General features: G+C 40.2%; 1 protein-coding gene across 1 annotated transcript in view; it reads left to right on the top strand.

The window, feature by feature from the left end:
- THSD7B (thrombospondin type 1 domain containing 7B) overlaps positions 1-21,649 on the top strand; it is a 274,077-nt gene that overhangs the window by 107,889 nt on the left and 144,539 nt on the right. Inside the window, exons 7-8 of the mRNA XM_082001598.1 lie at positions 15,868-16,059; positions 19,473-19,707. Of these exons, the coding sequence (XP_081857724.1) occupies positions 15,868-16,059; positions 19,473-19,707 (427 nt within the window). The remainder of the gene's footprint in view (positions 1-15,867; positions 16,060-19,472; positions 19,708-21,649) is intronic.

Here is a 21,649-nt window from a genome sequence, read left to right as displayed (position 1 = left end):
AACATGAATGCCATGCAGTTAGTGCTAGCCTGCACTTCTGCATCTTACCAGTTTGGGGGCTGCTCCCAGCTGTGCCAGAATATTTTTATACAGCTGCTCATGAAGTCATAGAATCATAGAATGGTTTGCGTTGGAAGGGACCTTAAAGGTCTCTAGTTCCAACCCCCATGCCATGGGCAGGGACACCTTCCACTAGACCAGGTTCCTCAAAGCCCTGTCCAACCTGGCCTTGAACACTTCTAGGGATGGGGCATCCACAACTTCTCTGGGCAGTCTGTTCCAGTGCCTCATCACCTTCACAGTGAAGAATTTCTTCTGTATATCTAATCTAAATATACCCTTTTTCAGCTTAAAACCATTACCCCTTGTCCTATTGCAAACAGGCCCTGTCCCCCCTCTCTTATAAGCTGCAATAAGGTCTCCCTGGAGCCTTCTCTTCTCCAGGCTGAACAACCCCAGCTCTCAGCCTTTCCTCATAGGAGAGGTGCTCCATCCCTCTGATCAATTTTGTGGCCCTCATCTGGATTTGCTCCAACAGGTCCATGTCCTTCTTATGTTGGGGGCCCCAGATCTGAATACAGTCCATGGGCTATGGCAGTCTTTTCTGTAGAAATCAGCCCTGCAGTACTTATTCCACAGTTCTCTTGTCTCTTGACTCCTTCAAGGCTTTCCCAAAAGAACAGTATCATCTTTGAGCTCTTGGCAGGTTGGTTCATTGCAAACTTTGCCCATTCCCTGGCAGTAACAGTGGCTGGAGGCAGTCCAATGTAATTAGTAAGTATTTTGGAAACTCTGCTTTGGCAGCCCTGTTAAATATGTGCAATGAAAGCAGGATTAGTATGGGGCCTCATCTTTTTTTCTCATTAGGGCATCTCTATGATCTGTAAGCTTACTTAATTGGATATTAGCCATTCTTATTAACACAGGAGATATCCCATGTTAGAATTTGAACCAAAGGGTAAATGTATATAGCTCTCACTAAAAAGAAAGAAAATGCATCCACATACTCCAGGGTGGAAATTTGCCCTTTTGTGTCCATTGCAGTTCTCCTGGAGGAGAATTTCATTTTCTAGTAAAGGCAATAAATTTTCGCTGCTCAAATAAGTGACTACAGAGGTTCATCAGGATTTGAAGAAATAAACCTCCTAAGAAGATGGATGATGACAAGGGGAGTAAGAGTTGTTATCCAATCATTTGTCATGGTCCAGAACATTAAGATACGTGGGTAAGACCCCAAAGGTGCATAAAAGTTCCCTTTTCCAGCAGTCAGTTGGTATGCAATAACTTACCCTGTGCACTCAGACAGTATTACACGCTCTCTGAAAACTCATTTTGTTTGTGTCTCTTTGTATACACAGCACATAAGCGGTAACATCTCCTATATCGCTGGGAAATATTTTACACATCATCAAAATGTAGCCCCAGGATTACTGAATATAGAGGCAGACCTCCCTGGTGCTCATGTTAACTCCCTTCTCTCCCTCCTCCATCCCTGTCCAGATGTTAACATTATCTGCCTTGCCTCTTTTGCTGATAGTGTTCTGCTTTGGGCTTTTTCCAGAGACTTTTCCCTCTGACTGCTTTTCTGTGGTTCCCTGATTTACAGCGGTTTCCCTTTAGTCCTTCCCCTGTCTCACGGCTTCAAAGCCACATAGGAGCCATGGGATACAGTGTCAGCTAGTGAAAAACTAGAAGAAACATTCGTGGTTGTAGGAGTGCTTGTTAGCATATATGTATTAATTCAACACTTCCTGCTGGTTTTCAATATGTTGGAAGGTTATGTTGCCAGTGAGGTGACTTTACAGTCTGTAGTGGAATATATTTCAACTAACTGCTTAAGAGCAGGTAAAAATCTTGCTCTCCTTGCCTAGTTTCAAAGAAAAACCTTTCCCCTTTTTAAGAAGTGATTATTCCTCTCTAAACCAAATGTGGTCGAGACCAAATTTCCGAGGGATTTTGTTAAACTCTGGCTCTGCAGCCAGGATAGCTGATCCTTGAAAGTTCACCTTAATGCAGGAGGCAACATCATAGTTTGCTATGGTAAACTGCTCCCTGCTTTGCTGCTCGTTGCTGGGAAGTCACACAAAGATGAGATTTGCCTTGTCCCGTCTGGGCTTGCGGTGTGGCACAGAATAGCTCAGTAGCCTAAATTTGATCGTCTGAGCCGGTGAGAGCTTGGCGTCATGCACTGAGTCCTACTAAACACTGGGAAATCCTACAGCATGATAACTCCATTATGTCTGTGTGCTGGTGTTAAAATACAACCCTCATGCATTTCCCCAGCCTGGTCTGGTATTTTGTGGTCAAAAAGCTTCATTGTCTCAATGTATTTATTCCCTTGCATTTCTCTCTTGCAGCTGGCCCAGGAGGATGTATCTGACCACTGCTGACTTGCAGGCAGAGGATTTTTGCTGTAGGTGTGGAAGTCTCAGGCTTAATCCTCGGTGGTGGCCTGTAAGCCTGTGTAGGGACATAGATGTGGTGGGAACAGAGTAACACTCTGGAAGGAGCGTTGGTGCATCTCAGTGATTTGTCATTAGGGAAGCCCAAGTCAGGGGCTGACAGCAGTTCTGGCTGCTGAGTTTTCAAAACTCCACTGGTGCGATTGTATCGATGCTTGTGGAAGTCAAGCTGGCATAGCCTCCCTTCTGGAGGATGGGGGTGATGGACCCTATGGGTCTGGACCATTTCTGGTAGCGTGTCTTCACTGGTTCAGGTGTTTGGTACTATGGGTGTTCTGCAAACTGGCCATGGTGCGAGATATGTTCCTTTGGGTTTAGGAGGCATCAAACATCACGTGGCCATGTTTCCAGGGAAGCAAAATGCAATTCTTCTGAGTTCCAGCCATATAATTACAGCAGTAATAATAGCTATCATTTTTGATGCCTCAGTGCCAAATGTAAAGGTTGTTCAGTTGTTTTTGTTACATTTTTAGAGTAGTCTGTTCTACTGCTTTTTCCCTGTTTGTGCCTTATCTACAATTGAAGAATTACAAGCAATGTGATGAGGACATCGTATGCAGAAAGTTATCCCCTTGTCTTTTTTCCCCAATGACTCTGAGGTGCATGTGAGCAGCCATTATCTCAGCTGTTAATCAATGAAGCTGGAGCTAATGTGTAAAGTGACCTTTGTGAAGAGAAAGGAGGTTGTGCTGATATAATACTTGCAGTTTGAGTCAACTTTTGCACTTTGTCATATATTTGATTGCATGAGCTGCTCCCTTACTGACTTGGATTGCTGTATCATTTAGTAGTATAACAACCAAGTTAAGAGATGCCCAAAATATGTCTTCTATGTCAGTCATGATGTTTCCATTGAGCAGGTATCATCACTGTTATGTGATGACCCCTGATCCTTATGGTCTAAATTCCTTCTGTGCTCTCACCTGTTTGTGCTTTGTTTAGTTTGACGCTATTCCTTGCATAGCTGTACACTTCCCAGTGAAGTCAATGGGATTTTTATGGCTGGGATTAGACCCAGTTTACAGCAGCCTGTGGATAAGCAAAGGTTATACTCCAGCACCTCCCTTCTCTACAATTTTTTATTGCTTAGGAATCTGATAGATGGAGTGCTCAATTATTTAGCATCTATCAAGCTTTTGCTTACAACACCTAAACAAACACTAGTATTACCTACTTTTTTCTGAATATATAAAATGTAATTCTGCTGCATTAATCCACAAACTTAAAATAAGCATATGCTGTTGCTTAACCATCCCTTTTAATGAAATGGGTTTTCAATTGAAATTTTAAGTATGCATGAAGACAGTAAGATACCATTTCCACTTTGAGGATTTCAATAATGTATGGAATTAGCAGAGCTTTATTATATTTCCGTGCCTGCATGCTCTCCGTAGAGTAAAAGTTGTAATAAATCTAAGTTCAAAGGTAAAATTTTATTGCTGTGCATGAGAGGAGAAAAAATAAATTAATGCCATCATGCTCATATATGTTATGAATTTTGAACAGTGTCTATTAGAAAGTTTGTCAAAATGTGCTTAGCTTTGAAAATACAGATTAACGCTGAAGGTTTTAATATTGTTCTTCCTTATGTGAGAATATGTGTAAAATATCTCCTGCCGAAAGCAATTGTCATAAAATGACACTTTCCTATTTTAATAGCTGAATAATCAGAACAGAAATATTTTCTAAGTTGCAGAGAGGTTATTGCTTTTTTCACACAAAGAAATTTAGTGGTAGAAAACCAAATTTTATGCAGATATTCTCCAGTTTTTCTCTTTCAGTTCTTATATTTGAAAAGTGTGTCCAAATGCCTCCTGACAGTCTTGACACGTCAGGGTGTTTAAAAAGGGGGTGGAGGGTGTTAATTTGATTTCATTTACTGATTCTGTGTTTTCCTTTAATCTAGTAGCAAAGTAAAAATAGTAGTTCTTCAACAGGAGCTGGAAAACCTGTTAGGAAATGACTGGTTGGTATCTGTCTGTGCCCTTTAGGCTTCATACATCTTTTTGTCTGCTTTGGAGCAAATAAGGAATAGATCAGAATGGGAGGGCAGCTGCTGGCGTGGGTGCCACTGAACGCGGCAAACAACATTTCTCTGAACTGCCAGCTCAGCACGTGGTCCCTGCTTCAGCGTCTCTGAGAAAGCCCCAGCTTGATGGAATTTTGATATCAAAGATAGTTCCTTCTCCTGTGTTTTCTCCACTTAGCATCCATATACTTTGTCCTCTGTCATCTTCCTCTCTTGTCTTTCTGTGAGCAGAGAGTGTACCCTGAGGACACTACCAAAGCATGGGCTGTGGTCTTTCTTAGTCTTTTTAATACAGCCTTCAGGTTTCAGCTGCAGGAGTGTGTGAACCTTACTTGGCTTTTGAACGAAGGGAGTCAGAATCTTGTTTAATAACAGTGGTCCAGCTCAGGTTGTGCCAGAGCCTGAAGTCAGCTGCCATGACCAAACCCATCTGTATGTTTGAACTCTGAAAGGATGTGGTGGTGGAAGGTCAGTGTACCCCACCATGCAGAGACCGCTTGGGGGTGTGGTGTTTGTATACTGGTGGGTGCTGCTCTGCTGGCAACACCCCATTTCCCAGGTCGGGATGATACCGCAGGTCAAGACTGTGAAGATGCTTCATCTTGCTGTGTAAATGTTCGAGCAGCAGTACCCATCTCCATCCAAACACTAGAGAAAGAGTGAACGTTTTTATGGGAAAGAGTTTCATCAGCTAAGAAAAAAGGAAGCGGACCAGTAACAATGAGAGCAAGCTTCAGGCAAAGTTGTGTCTCAAGGCTTCTGATACACAGAAAATGATACACGTAATTTTTTTCTGATGCACTGGCAGATCTGTTTTTCATTACCTTTTAATTACACTACCCAAATAAAAGGTCCTGCGCTGCTTACTGGGAGAGACTGCCTCTTGGAAACCCTCATTGGAAACAATGTCTTTTGTTTTTTTCCCAGTAAAAAGCGTAGTCACAGATGCCAGCTTTTAGGTATTTTTTGCTTTTGAGACAATTTGGACTCTGAATAATAGGGGACAGCAATGATAGATTTTACCCAAGAACAGCCATCAACTTTAAATCTATGTAAACTTTCTGGAGACAGAAAATAACAGGAAATTTTTCTAAATAAACCTGCCACATTTTAGGTCATAATAGGCGATTCCTTCCTTGAAATTCTTCTGTTGATGCCATTGTAGCTGAGTTCTAAGCAGGATGAGGCTGCTGTTACAATATAATCAGTGAACCAGTTCCAGCGGGTGGAGCAGTTTAGAGACCAAATGCACTATAAATGGCACTAGAGGAATGATGCACTATGAACTGAAAATGTAGGCATCGTTATTAATGATGTAATTAAACTTCCACCTCATGGGCAAAGTGGAAGCACACAGAAAATATTAATATTGTGTTTCCTACGTTTGATTTATCCCCACTTTAAGTACTAAATGATCTATGCAAAATACAGTGGAAATTAAGCACTCCTCCTAAAATTCGCAACTTTATTATGTAAAAATGGTTCAAGCATAGGTCAGGGTACATTAGCCGGAAGTAACTTAACCTATCTGAAAAATGTCTTACGCAGTTTAGATGCATAGTTGGTACGGGGCAAAACTGGTACGTTCACTGGGAGGTTTTACTCAATAACCAAAGATCATGGTTTGCAATTTGCATTGCTTTTCTCAAGGACAGGTTTCAGTCATTCAATTAGACCCTTGACTGATGATCATATATGTTACTGGGTGATTCTCCTTCTTTATTGCAATCTTTTAAAAGCTATCGAATAGGACATCTTAATACCATTCTGTTCTGAGTTTTGTGGATCAATTAGAGACAAAATTAGAAAAGAAACTACTAGTGTTAGTAGTAATAATAAAAATAAAAATAGCCTAGTATTTGGTCCTGCAAATTCTAAATATTTTCTGATAGACTGTGGAAGCTCTCAGAGTTGCTTTATGGGATTAGGCCAGACTCTGCATGTGAACTAGAACATATTTTTGTGTTAACTGCTTCTAAATGAGCACTTAGTTTTAAGTAGTTGGCATAAATCTAATTTTAATTTACTGTTTTCATTTTCTTTTGCATTGATCCTCATTTTGTAGAGATTCAATTGCAAACTTGGAGAAAGATGTTTTTCAAAGAGTCCAGATGGTATTTGCAATTATTTATTATCATTAGCATTCACTGTATCTGAAAACAAGACTTTTGCCAACTTAGATAAACCTCGTCTGCTGCACTATTGTTTACAATTTTTCAGTGTCTTATGTTAATACAAACTCACTCTTGGGGCAATTTCTGGGCCTAGAAGAGAAAGTCTGTTATTCCCAATATATGGCAAATTGCTAACTCTTATTTTGGGAGTATTGCTTGGATAACAGTTAGTCATAGCCTTGATGGCTGTGAGCAAACCAATAAGGTATGTTATTCTTAAAAGTAGCATAATCAGAACAAAATCATAGTAGTCAAACCAGTAGGTATAAAAGCACTGCACTTTTCCATGCATGCACACACAACTTTTCTTTTTAGGGTCTCTCACTGTGTGAGAACACCGTTCCTCTAGTTTTCCCTTTGTAGTATGTCCCTTACAATATTTTTTGGAGTTCTGAAAGTGAAGATGGAACCTAAATTCTGCAAAAATGGACCATTTAGGAATGTACGGCTGTGATGCAGTGGGAATAAAATGCCACCTTCTTTATTCTAAATTAAAATGCTTGAATTCCTTCACTAAAATTGTTCTGCCCCACTGCACAGATATATAAGGTGAAGTGGACTCTATGCACTATTGGAATAAACATAGCCTACTCATAATTATTTTTTTCTTAAATTTTTGGAAATAAATGTATATTTTATAATATTTTAATACATTTGACTTGTTTGTGTAATTGGTTCTACAACATTTTGTGTTGATTAGCATTTGGAACAAAGCAATACAGAGAAGAAAATAGAGGGACACCTGTTTCAATTATACTACAGCACCAATTTCAACAATAAATCTTAATTGCAATCAGTTTTGATCAAGCCACCTGTGTAGATTCCCTCATTTATAATAGGAGGGAAAATGGAGAAAAAAGAAAAAATTGCAAAGAGAGAGGGAAAAAACCCCCAGAACACTAATATGGATTATATTTAGTTCTTATACTTCATGTTTTCAGATTGCTGTGCTATGTTAATTATTAGGAACAGCAACCGGAATTTCTGTGCTCTTCTCTGGGGAATACAGTGAACCCATGTTTACTTTCAGGTGCCACGTGAGCAATTTCTCAATTCAGGAGGGCTTATGCAAACAGTCACAAGGTGGAATTAATTCTTCTTTTACGCCCAATTCTTTTACGTTGTGGTGAACGTGCAGCAAATTCCTCTAAATGACTACTTGTATTTCTGTGTGGGATAGGAAGTACATTGGAGCCAATCTCTTAGGTAGGTAACCTCATGCCGCTGTATTATTTTTGTTACCCTTGAGACTGGCAGCTGCTATATAATACTCCACAGAGGTATACCGGGATGTTCTCTGCAGGCTTGGCAGCTGCTTGCTGATGTGCCTCCCCCTGTGCTTGCTTTCTTGGAGCTTCCTTAGAGTCACAAGTCAATTTTCTTATGTGCATTTACATAAAGAGAGTAAAACAATCATAGGTAAAAAAAAAAAAAGAGTTGTAGAAAAACAGTTGTAGGTAAACAGTCCAAATTGCAATAGAGGATGTACGGGAAAGAAAAACAAACGCCACCTTTTTTTCGACACTCATCTTTTTCTCATAATCTCTGTAATGATCACTTGGACATAGGTAAGGGACAGGATCATGGCCTGTGATGCAGGGATTTGGGCAAGACTTCTAACTTTATGGTGATTTCATAACATATTTCTGGACATACTGTTTCTTTTGCACATTTATTCTCATTCCCTCTGCCCATTTTTCATACTTTTTCATCTTACTTTCCATTTTCCTTATTCTCCTAAGTTGTTATTCCCTTTTTCTTCATTGTGCATTAGGTGGTTAAAAATGGGTTTTTTTTCCTTCATGTAATGCATTGTTTTCATAGTTGCATGTGAACTAAGTCTTTTGACTCAAACACTTAATGATTGTCTCATCTATTCTTTTTTTTTTCCTGAGAATGATCCTGGTCATATCTATGTTTATTTCTTCTTTTCTGTTGTGAATGGCGTGTTCTTCTTTGCTGCTTCATCTTTTTTCATGATAGATCTTCACCTCCATTTGTCTTCATTGCTGTTGCATTCCTCTTCATCGCCATGGGGCTCTGATAATAGTGATGGACCACTGCAATTAAGTTTATTCCATACGCCACTGCTTTCCCTGACAAACTGACACCACTCTTCTCTGATGTTCTTACTTGTTGACTGGCATTAAGAAAAGTCAACCAGGAGCCAGGGATTTCAGTGAAGTGTGACATTGGTCTCCTGGTGATGACTAAGCACAGCAGGCCTGGGATGCTTTAAGGTATCTCTAAAGCTGGTCGTGCAACACTGAAAAACCCCCATGATGTTGTGATGAGATGAACACGTTCAAAATGGTTATAAGAAATTTCTTCTATTGTTGTAGTTTGATTGTTATTGCTTTTAAATGTAACGTTTTCGTTAGCTGATGAGATGCCTAGGCCAACATACTGTCAACAGACAGCTTTCTCTGAATGCAATTGCCATTAGCAAACTGGCATACAGTCAATAGGAGTTCTTCTGAATTTACTACTGACTGTTGACATCTTATTCTGTTACAGGCAAGTATTTAATCAAAGTTTATTGTCATTCTTTTCTGAGATTTAAGTGGGACATAAAATTTTACGATACATATAGTATTTTAGATGACAGCTTCATTATTTCCACTGAATAATTTGAAATGCTACAAGGAGAAATATTGATGTCAAACCAGTAATTGTCATTAAATATGCAGCATTTTTGCAGCAGTCATTTGTGCAAAAAATAAATTTTCTGAACTTCTAAGTAGCAATGCAGAACAGTCTGAAATGCAGTTCCTTCATCTTGAGACTTTCCCCACCATGGAGGTCGCTCAAGGCTCCACACATATGTGCAAACCTGAAATCTTCAAAGTAATTTTACAAGTTTTCCTTTTAAAAAATGAGTATGGTATAGTGGTGAATGTCAAAAGGAGGATGCTCAGTTTGCTACTGAGCTGACCTTTTGATTCCTGCTGTTTGACAGGATTTGTATTTTTGCCACTTCAGTTGTATCCTGTCCAGTGGACATTCCCTTTTTCCTGAGCCAGGAGAGGTGTCTGTGACACGAGTAATTAAACTGTGTCATAGGAGATGGGTGCACAGATCACTGGGAAGAATAAGATTAATGCACCAGAGCTGCAAGGCATTATGTGAAATAGACAGATGCAGTTTACTATTGAACTGATTCACTGAGGCACTTAATGCCACCTTTGTCTCCGTCTTTAATAGCCAGACCAGGTATCCACGAGATATTCAGCCTCCTGAGCTGGAAGACAGGGATGAGGGATGGAGAGCACAATAAACTCCCCATAATCCAGCAGGAAACAGTTAAGGACCTGCTAAGGCACCTGCATACCCGCAAGTCTACGGAGCCTGATGGGATCCATCCAAGAGTATCGAGGGAGCTGGTGGAGGAGCTTGCCAAGCCATTCCGTCATTTATCAGCAGTCCTGGTTAACAGAGGAGGTCCCAGATGACTGGAGGCTTACTCATGTGTTGTGGTTTGGTGGGTCACCCAGGTGACCTGCCTAGTGGATGAGGGAAAGGCTGTGGACGTTGTCTACCTGGACTTTAGTAAAGCCTTTGACAGCATCTCCCACAGCATTCTTCTAGAGAAACTGGTGGCTCATGGCTTAGACAGGTGCACTCTTTGCTGGGTTAGAAACTGGCTGGACAGCTGAGCCCAGAGACTTGTGCTGAATGGAGATAAATCCAGTTGGCGGCCGGTCACAAGCGGTGTTCCCCGGGCTCAGTTCTGGGGCTGATCTTGTTCAATATCTTTATCGATGATCTGGATGAGGGGATCGAGTGCTCTCTCAGTAAGTTTGTAGATGACACCACGTTGGGCGGGAGTGTTGATCTGCTGGAGGGTAGGAGGGCTCTGCAGAGAGATCTGGGCAGGCTGGATCGATGGGCCGAGGCCATCTGTATGATGTTTAACAAGGCCAAGTGCCGGGTCCTGCACTTGGGTCACAACAACCCCATGCAACGCTACAGGCTTGGGGAGGAGTGGCTGGAGAGCTGCCTGGTGGAAAAGGACCTGGGGGTGCTGGTTGACAGCCGGCTGAACATGAGCCAGCAGTGTGCCCAGGTGGCTAAGAAGGCCAACAGCGTCCTGGCCTGTATCAGCAGTAGTGTGGCCAGCAGGAGTAGGGAAGTGATTGTGCCCCTGTACTCGGCACTGGTGAGGCCGCACCTCAAATCCTGTGCTCAGTGTTGGGCCCCTCACGACAAGAAGGATGCTGAGATGCTGGAGCGTGTCCAGAGAAGGGCAACGAAGCTGGTGAGGGGTCTGGAGGCCAAGTCTCATGAGGAGCAGCTGAGGGAACTGGGGTTGTTCAGTGTGCAGAAGAGGAGGCTGAGGGGAGATCTCATCGCTCTCTACAACTACCTGAAAGGGTGTTGTGGTGAGGTGGGTGTTGGTCTCTTCTCCCAAGTAACTAGCGATAGAACAAGAGGAAATGGCCTGAAGTTTCACCAGGGGACGTTTAGATTGGATATTAGGAAAAATTTATTTACTCAGTGGTCAAGCATTGGAACAGGCTGCCCAGGGCGGTGGTGGAGTCACCAACCCTGGAAGTATTCAAAAAAACATGTAGACTTGGCACTTTGGGGCATGATTTAGTGGGCATGGTGGTGTTGGGTTGATGGTTGGTCTTGGTGATCTTAAAGTCTTTTCCAACCTTGATGATTCTGTGATTCTGTGGTATCTTGGTTATTTACCTTTAATCATTATATGATTCAAGTACAAGGCAATCTGTTTAAAAAATGTCATTAGAGTTGGTCAAGATGTTTGCAATAAAACATTTTGAATAGAAAACAGTAACATTTTTCTTAATAGAACTTTTTTGTAGTAAATCATGCATTCAGCAAGTCTGAGAACAAAAGCTGTGCTTAAAACAAAATAAAGAGCATGTGAGAGGGAACACTGTGGCTCCTGGGATGCTGGAGATGGCGGTTCAACAACCTCATGCAGATCAGAGGTTGGATCTTGTTTGTTTTGCGTCACAGGTGATGGCACATAGTTACGCTCTTGCTCTCTCCCTCTCTCTTTTTAAAATATGATTTTTGGAAGATCTGGATTTTGTCCTAATATGGAGTATAAAACTTTGAAAGCTTTGAAACCTTAAAACATTTCATAATACGGACAAATAATTTCCCCTTGACATACAGCCCTGTTACATTTCTCAGTATGGAATAAGTCAAAACAAGGAATACTTTCAAGGTACTGTGTTGATCATCACTAGCATGAATCAATTAGTAGCTGTAACTCTGTTACAGGTAGTGCTTTCCATGTGCACTTACATTAGCAGCAGTTGTTTGTGGTTACCATAAGGATAAAAGCACTTCCCAAGGTTGACTCCAATCTGAGTCCCACTTAGTTTTCACCATGTGTCCTCAACATTGGGATGAAACTGTTCAATTGCTCCATCACCATGCTAACCAGGTCTCCAGCTGCATCTCAGTAACAGCTGTGGATTTGTATTGTTTAGTACTAAAAAGTAAAAAAAATACTCTTCAGAGTAAACATAATTCCATGGGACTAATTCTGGGCACTTGGACAGTGTCAAAGGCGAGAAAAAAGATGAAATGAGCAAGTCAGTCGTATCTGAAGAGAGCCAACAAAGATAGTGGTGGTAACCTCTGGGGTAGGTTGGATTGGATGGGCTGTATCTGGTCCAAGCTAACTAGAGAACCCCACAAAACTAGGACTTTTAATTTTTTTTTTTTCTTCTTTCATTGAAAACGCCTTCTGTCCTTTTGGCTTGGATGGCTCAGTTTACTGAAGAATGGATGAATGATGCTCACAGTTTGTTCCAACGTCACAGCAAGTTGCAGACAGGAATGAGTTTCCCATCAAGAGGGAGCTGCTGTGGGCTCTGACCAGGAGAGTCTGGGTCCCTGAATTGCCATCTGGGTTTAATTCCTGGTTAGCACAAGATAAACTTCAAAGCGATGTTATGGGTTCTCATCTAAAAAATTCTAGGAGAAACCAAAGTTGTAGCTCTCATGGTCAATGCTGTTCCTTTCCCTGTTTTTCCTGAAGGAAAGGTGACATTCTCCAAGACTGGCACCCTCCTGGTGTGATCCCTCACCCCGCTGCTCACCAGGGCTGATTTCAGATGATATGTCTTGAGGTCTAAACGCATACTTGGAGGGGAACTCATGTTAGATGCAAAATTTAGGTGTTTAAAGGCATTATTCTTATTTAGAGAGGGAGAAAGCCTCCTCTGGAAAGATTATTCAGAATGTCTGAGGTAAGAATTACACCTTCAAGGTACTAGGTGGACAATTTGGAAGCTCTAGAGAATTTCATATTCCCTGTAAATCTGTGACAATGCATAAAGCACACTTCAGATGTATCCTGTACTAGTATGTTTTCACGGAAAATGAAAGATTATTACCTCCCTTTGTAGTATACGATAGTTTTCTGAGAATTCTCTGCCAGATGGCTGGTACAGAAGAACGTTCGCCTTCTGCAGTAATACAAGCCAGTAATTAAACCTGAACACAGCAAATAGAGCTATAAAGTAAATCAAAGTGAGTGTTGAATTGTACCTTCATGCACCGGGTGGTAAACTCTTTATAACAAAACTCAAAGCTTCCTTTCTTTGCTGAGGAACCGTGAATTGCAGCCTCTGTTTGCAGTGTTACTGTTTCTGTCACCTGCTGTAAATCTAGCGTCAAAAGTAGTCATGGAGGGAAGAAGTGGAAAGTGCATTTTGCTCCTTTGCCTCCCTTCCCCCACGGGGTGGTCGCTTGAAAATCTGTGGCACCTGGGCTCATAGGTGGAGGAAGCCACCCTGAAGGAGACCCAAGTGTTTTGAACCGTCTTCTGAGTGGAGTGGCATGGACTTTGTAAAGTCAGATTGAATCAGTGGAAAGGCTGTCATAGCTTTCAGCAAAAAGTGTTTTCTCTAGTGCTTGCATCCATGGCACTACCTGGAAAAAATGGGCTAAATCCAGAATTTGGTGAACTTCATGGTGTTCCCTTGCCGTAAGGTCTGTATATAACAAAGATAACTTCTTGCACGGCTGGAGGCGGGCATGCTTGCAGGGCCAGTGGCCCATCTCACCCCTTCTCATTTGGAAGCCTGTCACTGTTTGCACGCTTCCCTGTAAGCATCAGCAATAGGAGAGGACAGATGTGTTTCCCTACTTCACCAAAGCATATAATCTCTTGATGCTACTGTACCATTGACTCCTAAAATTATGCCTGCCCAGGATGCCCTTAAGTTATCTGCTGCTGTACAGACAAGCTGTCAAAATGTTAGCAGGGATTTTGACGCTAAAATGACTCAAGGAGACAGCTGAAATACGGCTTACAGGTTTACATAGGGTTTTTACATTGTTTTTCTCTAAAGATAGTCCTCAGCATTATGTGAGCATCCAAAGCAGCAGTGGTGATAATGGGCTAGTCACAGTGAATGATGGATCAAGCTTGGTTTGCAGGGGTGCCAAATGCTGTACCGAAGCATGGGTGCTGTCCATAGCAAGGGTGGTGGTCTCCATTTTCTTATTGAGTAGACTTAAAATAGTAGTGCAAAGGCTGGTCATAGTGAGCTTTCCTGATGAGTATAGACAAGTGCAAAGGAAAGGGAGTATAAAAATAAAGTATTTTAAAACGTATCCTGCAGTCTGATTGCCAGCTAGATTCTACCTTACTTTTCATGATATGCTTGAAAAGTTTTATTTATGCCTCGAGGGCGATAAGCCTGTCTTCATTTAGGCATGCAACTGCAGATAATACCACCATGCTATTGACAGCTTTATGCACTCTTGCTACCAGTCTGCCTCTCGTATTTACTCACTCGTACATGTATTGCCTTGTAAAAGCAGTGCAGTTTTCTACTCTCCTAGTTATAATTGCATCCTGGACTGCCTTGTTACAGAGCTTGTTCCTATAGCATGAGGTGAAAGAGCCAGTTGTTACCATTATAAATTTCAATTTTTTTTTTCCTACGTATAATTGAGGCTGGGTAGTCATTATGTTTTTCCCTAGGTTCATAATTAAAGAAACCTCTAAGGAGAGCTTTGTAACTATTAGAAGTGTAAAAGAGGAGGTACTGTTCAGTGTGAGCTTGTTGTTTATAAACAGGCAAATTTGAGCTTCCAGAAATTTTGGATATGTAGCTGAAAATTCATGAGGGTCCAGCAATACTAAACAATTGAACAATTTAACAAACTCAGTCATGTTTGTTCACCGCTTAAATGGTATTTGTAAGATGTTAGGTGTAATTCAGTACTAGAAGAGTTAACGTTTTATGAATTTTTATGAATTTGGATCTCCTTGTATGTAATTACTAAAATTACTAGATGTTTCCTTTGTTATTTTGCTTTTTAATACCAATAGTTCCATGTGTTAGACTCCACGTGACACCCCTCGTGTGCTTTGTTTTGCTGCTTGGTCTGCCCGTGGTTCTTTCGGTTAGTAGGTTTTTCCCCACCAGCCCTCAGTGTCCTACTTTTTTGTTGAAAAAAAAAAAGTTTCGGAGACAGTGGATATTGAGCCAAGCTGTGCCTTCTTCCATGTCTGTTTTGTTTTGTTTGCTCCAGTTTTTTGTTTTGAAAGCAGTTTCGGAAACATGCTTCTCCCCAGGAGGTACGCTTTGGTCTAGGTCCCTTGGTTTATCTCAAACAGAAAGTATTTCTCCCTGGGATGGGAGTGGTCCAACAGATCCGTAATTTTGGATCTCTCAGTTTTTGGGCGAGGAGCAGAGTCAGAAGTAATAGTGGTTCATTCTGGTGAGGTTGCAGGAGGACCAAAACATCTATTGGCCACTTCTCAGGCCTACAGGCAAAAGAAAACTGCCTTCTGTGGGGACCTGCACAATTTGTATTGTGGAAAATAGGTTCTGTAGGTGGAGATTGCTGGAAAATATGGGACAATTATCATCAATTTTGTTGATAATTGATACTACAGCTTGCTGTTGATTGAATTATCTCATTCCTTGTGTTTGCCTGCTGTGTAAAGTGGACTGCAGCCAAGACGTCACACACAAAACTCAAAACACATTTTTTCTTTTTTGCTTTTATGAAGAAATACTGAAGTTAGTTGTTCAAGAATTATATTTTCAAGCCTAAAGCCTAACCATGTGCTCTTTTGTAGTATATCCCTCCACGGGCAGGTGGACATTTGACATAAAGTTAGCCTGTTTGATGCAGACAGTGGATATTGAGCCAAGCTGTGCCTTCTTCCATGTCTGTCTTGTTTTGTTTGCTCCAGGTGAAGACGTACCGCATCACCTCTGCTCAGAGCTTCCCCATCCTGAAGTTGTGGCTTGTGAAATCCCTTGCGCAACAGACTGTGTCATCAGCGAGTGGTCCCCGTGGTCCCCGTGTTCCCACTCATGCTCCAGTAAAAATGCTGAGGGAAGTCAAAGCAGGAGTAGGTCCATCGTGGCCCTTCCAGCTGAGGGTGAGTGGCAAACATTTTGGATTAATTGCTGTTTGTTTGTGTAATGACTCAACTTGCGTTCCTCAGTCAAACTGTATTTAAATCAGAGCTAATCCCAATACTGTAGTGATGAGGAATAATACTTACTACTTGTCTGTACTTCATGCCTAGCAACTAAAATATCTTTATGGGTTTTGGTTAATGCATGTGTCACTTAGAGAAATTCTGTCACAGTTCAAAATTTTTCACTTCAGCTTATGAATTATTGTCTATTGAGGGCCAGTCTGGGGGTAAATTTAATTCAGGAGAGCTACATCCTACTAATGAAATTGTTGCATGACACAAACTCATCATGCGAGTGTCTTTATAAAGGAACATATTAGTAGCGATTTAGAAAAGAACAGTGAACTGTGAAAAATGAAGAAATAAAAGAGGACCCATTTATTTTATTAATGCAGACCTAGAATATATTGACCTTGTTTTTCTATTGGAGTAAGTAAATAGCTCTTGATGAATATATATAATTTCATGGACACATCAATTATCTGGAGTTTTATGTATCAACATCAGCGATACAATTATTTACACAAACTTTGTATTAGAAGTATAGTCTTCTAACTACAGTACTCATACAGTAATTCATTTATGTGTTTGTTTATCACACAGGATTTGAATGATATCACATCAAGTGCCTAAAAATTCATAAAATATGAACAAGTCTAACAGACTAACGCCTTGTTGACATAACAAAAAATACCTACTATTGTCAGCACTATGTGCAGCTAATGCAGCAGCAAAACACTTTTAGATGCAAATCTAGTCTAGGACAAGCTCTGTCAAGTGCCGTTTTGTAAATTATCATTAAAGCCACCCACTGTTTCTGAGGCAATGTAAGGACTTGATCTTGCAGACCCTTACTCATGTGAATGGTCTGTATTCACATAAACATCCTTATAAGCACTTGCAAAGAAAATCGGGACCCTTCAGGATGAAAACTGATATATAAGTGTCTATTGAATGATAATAACTGCTACTAAAAAAGTCATTGAGCTAGAGAACAATTAAAATGAAAAATACAGGTGGCTTCATATTTTCCATGGAAGTAGCAAAATGCAAATAACAGATAAACATGGAATTATGGAAATGAAATGTTGAAGAAGAGAATTCTGGAAGTACATAAGCTCAGTCATCTAAACCTGAAACACACTAAACTAAAAATGACGTGCTTTGAACTGAGTACTTTAAGTTTCTCAGGAAGGAATAATTAACTATCAAAAGCAAACACCCCAACTTTTTTCTCTACATCTTCAGCAATGAGTGTAATGATTTGCTATGCAGAGTCACACATCTGCATACAGATAAATAGTGATTGATTTGAATTTGTGGAAGTGTATTTAATACCACTATCACTGCAATACCAAGGCAATGTTACCTGCTTTCTCTGACTTTCACATTCAGCTCACAGCTGAGCGACAAACTTCTGCAGAGCTCTGGTACTTTTGCAAGTGGTGTTTCATTTGTCCTCTATCAGCTGAGGCAATGTTAGTTATGGCTCTGCTGTCTGAGGACTTCTGGATGCCATCCCATGGGCTGACTTTACTTCAGACCCTTGGGTCCTTTTCTCCAAGATGAGGCTGTTGATGAAACTAGGGGGGCTTGGTTTAAATCAGGTTTTAAAAGATACTTCTTTGCACAGCAAACTTCTGAAATTTGGTACAGGACGAGATTGTGGAGGCAGCCTGTCTCAGCAGGTTTAAAACGGATTAGAGTAACTGATGAACAACAGGTCTATAAAAGCTCCATAAATGCCTACTAAAAACCTAGGCAGTGGCATGCTGTCCTGCTTTCCTTGTACAGAAGTTGTCAGTGAACTGCACAAGAGGCTAGGCTTTTGTGCTTTTGCTAAACAGCATCTCCTGCTTGCAGTTTTTCAGGCTGGCTGCAAGGCTGGATGGCATTTCTTATGTTCTTAAGTTAAAACTGCCTCATTATTACTCTCCCCGGTTTAGGAGAGCTTCCTTACCATGGGTATTCTTGAAAAGATCACCTTAATTTTTCCCTGGGAAGCTCAAATTTTGAGTTAGATCTTTTCTTTTTTTTTGGTAATGGATCAGGCATTTTGCCATTTGCTTGTTACGTTTTTTTTTTTTTGCATGTGCTCAAACACACGAAAGCAATAACTGATCTGCATTTTTCCTGCCAAATCGAAATCTTGAGGAACGTAAGCTACCTGGGGCATTTTCTGCTCCATCATACTAAACATTTCAGAGCCTGAACACTGTGCAGCAGTCCACTTTCATGAAAAGACAAACAGTAATGTAACATGATTATCCAAATCAGTGTACTAAGAAATTTCTATCCCTCTCTCTCTTTTCTCAGTGCGATTCATTGCGACCATTTGGGGGTCATACCTTATTTGAGAAGGCTCAGTCCTGCAAGACGATAGGCATCCTTTTGAGGAGCATTATGCCTTCCTCTCCTGTTGATTGTAGTAGGGCATAAAGGTGTCCTGAACCTTGTGGTATCTGGCCCCAACCCTTCAGTTCTTTCAAAACCTGCAGCACTTTGGCCATGTCACAGAATCTTCCTCCTGGAGGAGAATGGTTTTGATTTTAGTAATTTTTACTTCTTTCTTCCTAAAATGACAATGCTTACTGTTAACAATTTCACTGCATTACTCCTTAGCTTTTGTGCTGTGAACATTTGCTGCTTTTATGGGATAAATTCAGGCTGCTGGCTAGAGTGTTAAAGCTTCTGGGGAGGCTGTTCAAACTCCTGTACTTCGTGGATTTAGTACAAGTTGTTGGCAAAACTCAGAAGCTTAGCAAAATCTTTGGGCACCAATTTAAAGGATGCTGCTTCAAAAAAGTAAAGGCTTCAATACTCAAAACCTATCTTTCAGTTTTCCCCCTTGATTTGCAGATGGTGGGTATCAGTTGATAAGTTCCTCCATCAGTACAGTCCTGCACCCTCTACAGCTCAGCTCTTTAAGGCAACGTGTGAATAGAGTCCAAATATTAGAAAAAGATGTTCCTCCTTGGGAAATTAGCAAGGAGAATGAACATAAAAATAATGCTTAATTTGTCTTTAAACCTAATTGCATGTTTTCTGAGTGACACTGGCATTTAAATGGAATCAGCTTGGCTGTGTGTAGGAGTATCAATAAGGTAACTCAGAAATACCCTTTGCCTATTTCTGTTTCCATTATGTGTTGGAACACAATTTTATGCAAGGCTAGTTTAATGGGGAAACAGTATTTTAGGAGGTTGTTATTGCTGCCATAGAGGTCAACATTTAAGCTTTATTTGTTTATTTTTTTTAATGGGTAAAAAGAAAAAGATACTAAGCAAACCTAATATTTTAATTTATTTTTCCATGTCTTCCTTTTGTCACGTGCCATAATATAAAATATGGTGTTCTCTTGACTCTTTCAGGTGGAAAAACCTGTCCCCCTGACCGAGCCCTGCAGGAGCACCGTGCCTGTAATGATCACCCATGTGTGCATTTCTTCTGGGAGACTTCTCCCTGGAGCTCTTGCTCTGAAGATGTTCTGGGAACTGCACTTAATGCAACCATTAATTGGAGTGGAGAAGCCACTTGTGGAGTGGGCGTACAGACAAGGAAGGTCTTCTGTGTGAAGAGCAGTTCTGGCCAGGTCACACCTAAAAGGTATTTAAAGCAAGGTCATTAGTGATTATTTGTAGTTAGAATACATTACATATGAAAGGATTTTCAGCTAGCATAGGGAGTCTGCAGTTTTGAGAATAATTTAGTTTCAGGACTAATTCTTTAGCTACTACTCCATCACAATGAAAGGGATACTAATATGTAATAAAAATAAATCGCTAACCCGTTTTTAATTTTCTGTGTAAATCCAAGCAAAGTGCATGTTCTAAGTGGCGTGGATTTTTTCTGTAGCTCCGCTGTTATTCTAATTTACAGTTTTCTGCAAATATTTTTCCTGAAGGACAGGTGTGAGGAAAATATAAAGTACATCTGAATGTAACATTCATCAATACATTATTAACAATTCTCTAATAAAGTAGAAAAGGTAAATAGAGTTTGCATTATATTTACACCGCAATAAGGCAGAACCATATGTGCGATCTATATTGTTCAGTTGATTTATATAGCTTCTGTAATGTGATACCAACACGGCAAAATTATGTATTCTGCAGTACAAATATTCTGAATTTTGCTTTGCTTTACTAAATGAGGAAAAGAAGTAGCACAGATGTTTTCCCTAATATAAAAAAATCAAGACATTGCCAATTATTTTTTGCACTGTTAATGAGTCTAGAGACTTACAACCTAGTTTCATTTCTTATTGTAGCTCTTAAAACAATCCTGTTTGTATAAGCAGACTGTGTTGATTTCAGTAAAGTTAATTAAAATTCTTGAGGTTAATGAGATTAATTAAATAAAAGGAAAGGAATCTAGTATTCATTTCTATCTAGAATCCATTGATACACTGTAACTTTACCTAATTAAACATACTGTTTATAGAGCTATATAATGTCAAAGATAGTTGTTTGCCCCCTCCACTTCTGAGATGGTGTAGGGGAAATGGAGCTGAAGGGGGTAAGTAAATATTTATGTGAAGTATGTGAAGGGAAGACAGAATTTCAGTGGTGGATAAATCCCGTGAAAAGAAGAGATTTGTGTGCTGGGGACTTCAGAAAGGGTCTGTCCTTGTCTTTGGTGTGGTAGCTTCAGTGTTGTGGTATTCCTCGTGTAATGGAAATGGCTGGAGCAGAAAGGACTGTTGAGTCCTTAAAAGAGCTGCTTATTGAAATTGTTTCTTTTGCTGCTGCTTTGCCTATTGTTCTTACGGTGATAATTGTCTTAAAAATAAAAACTTAGACCTCTTAGAAGTCTTCAGGAAGACGATTCTAAGTGAATGAATAAAACCTCTGTGTTTCAGAATTAAATAGTACCTTGTTCCTGCCTGGGAGGGTCTGGTGCTGGGGTGGAAGGCAGCCCTCCTCAACGTGGGCACCGGCTGTGACTATATTATATTTCATGTTTGAGTTGATGAAAAGTGACCCAAAGTAATGTTGGGTTTAGAACTGATGTAGTGAAAGTCTGCCGTTAATATGGCTTAGAAATGGGATATGTAATGTAAAAAAAAAACCCTCTTATGTGTTGGCATACTGTATTTTTTTTGTATTCTGCATTTTTCCTGATTTCATGAAGCAAAATTACACCATATCCAAAGAAGGTGCAAGGCACAGAAAGCCAAATAAAACTAACATTTTTGCAGAAAATATTTCAATGTCTTCTGTTATATAACAGAAAGCTGCCCTCTAGGATAATCATGCTTAATGAGAAGATATGTCTCTCTATATTTATTTTCTATTAAATTATACCTCTAAGTATCTTATTACTATCTCAGTAACAGAATCATAACTTTAAGATTTATTTTTCTTTCCTAGTAGGGTTTAATGGCATATTCCACTTTCAAATAGAATTTGGGTTGCATGCGTTACTAAGTACTTTTGAGTGATCTTTCCACTGGAAATTAATAAAAATTAAAAAAGAGTAATTCCCTTTCTGCTCCCCTACTTGAAATGAAAGATCTGCTTGATCCAAGAAAATTGTCCCTTTTTTA

This window comes from Phaethon aethereus (genome assembly GCF_964289735.1).
Source record: "Phaethon aethereus genome assembly, chromosome: 6".
Lineage (NCBI taxonomy): Eukaryota > Metazoa > Chordata > Aves > Phaethontiformes > Phaethontidae > Phaethon > Phaethon aethereus.
Note: the sequence above shows the minus strand (reverse complement) of the source record. Positions and strands in the feature narration are given on the sequence as shown.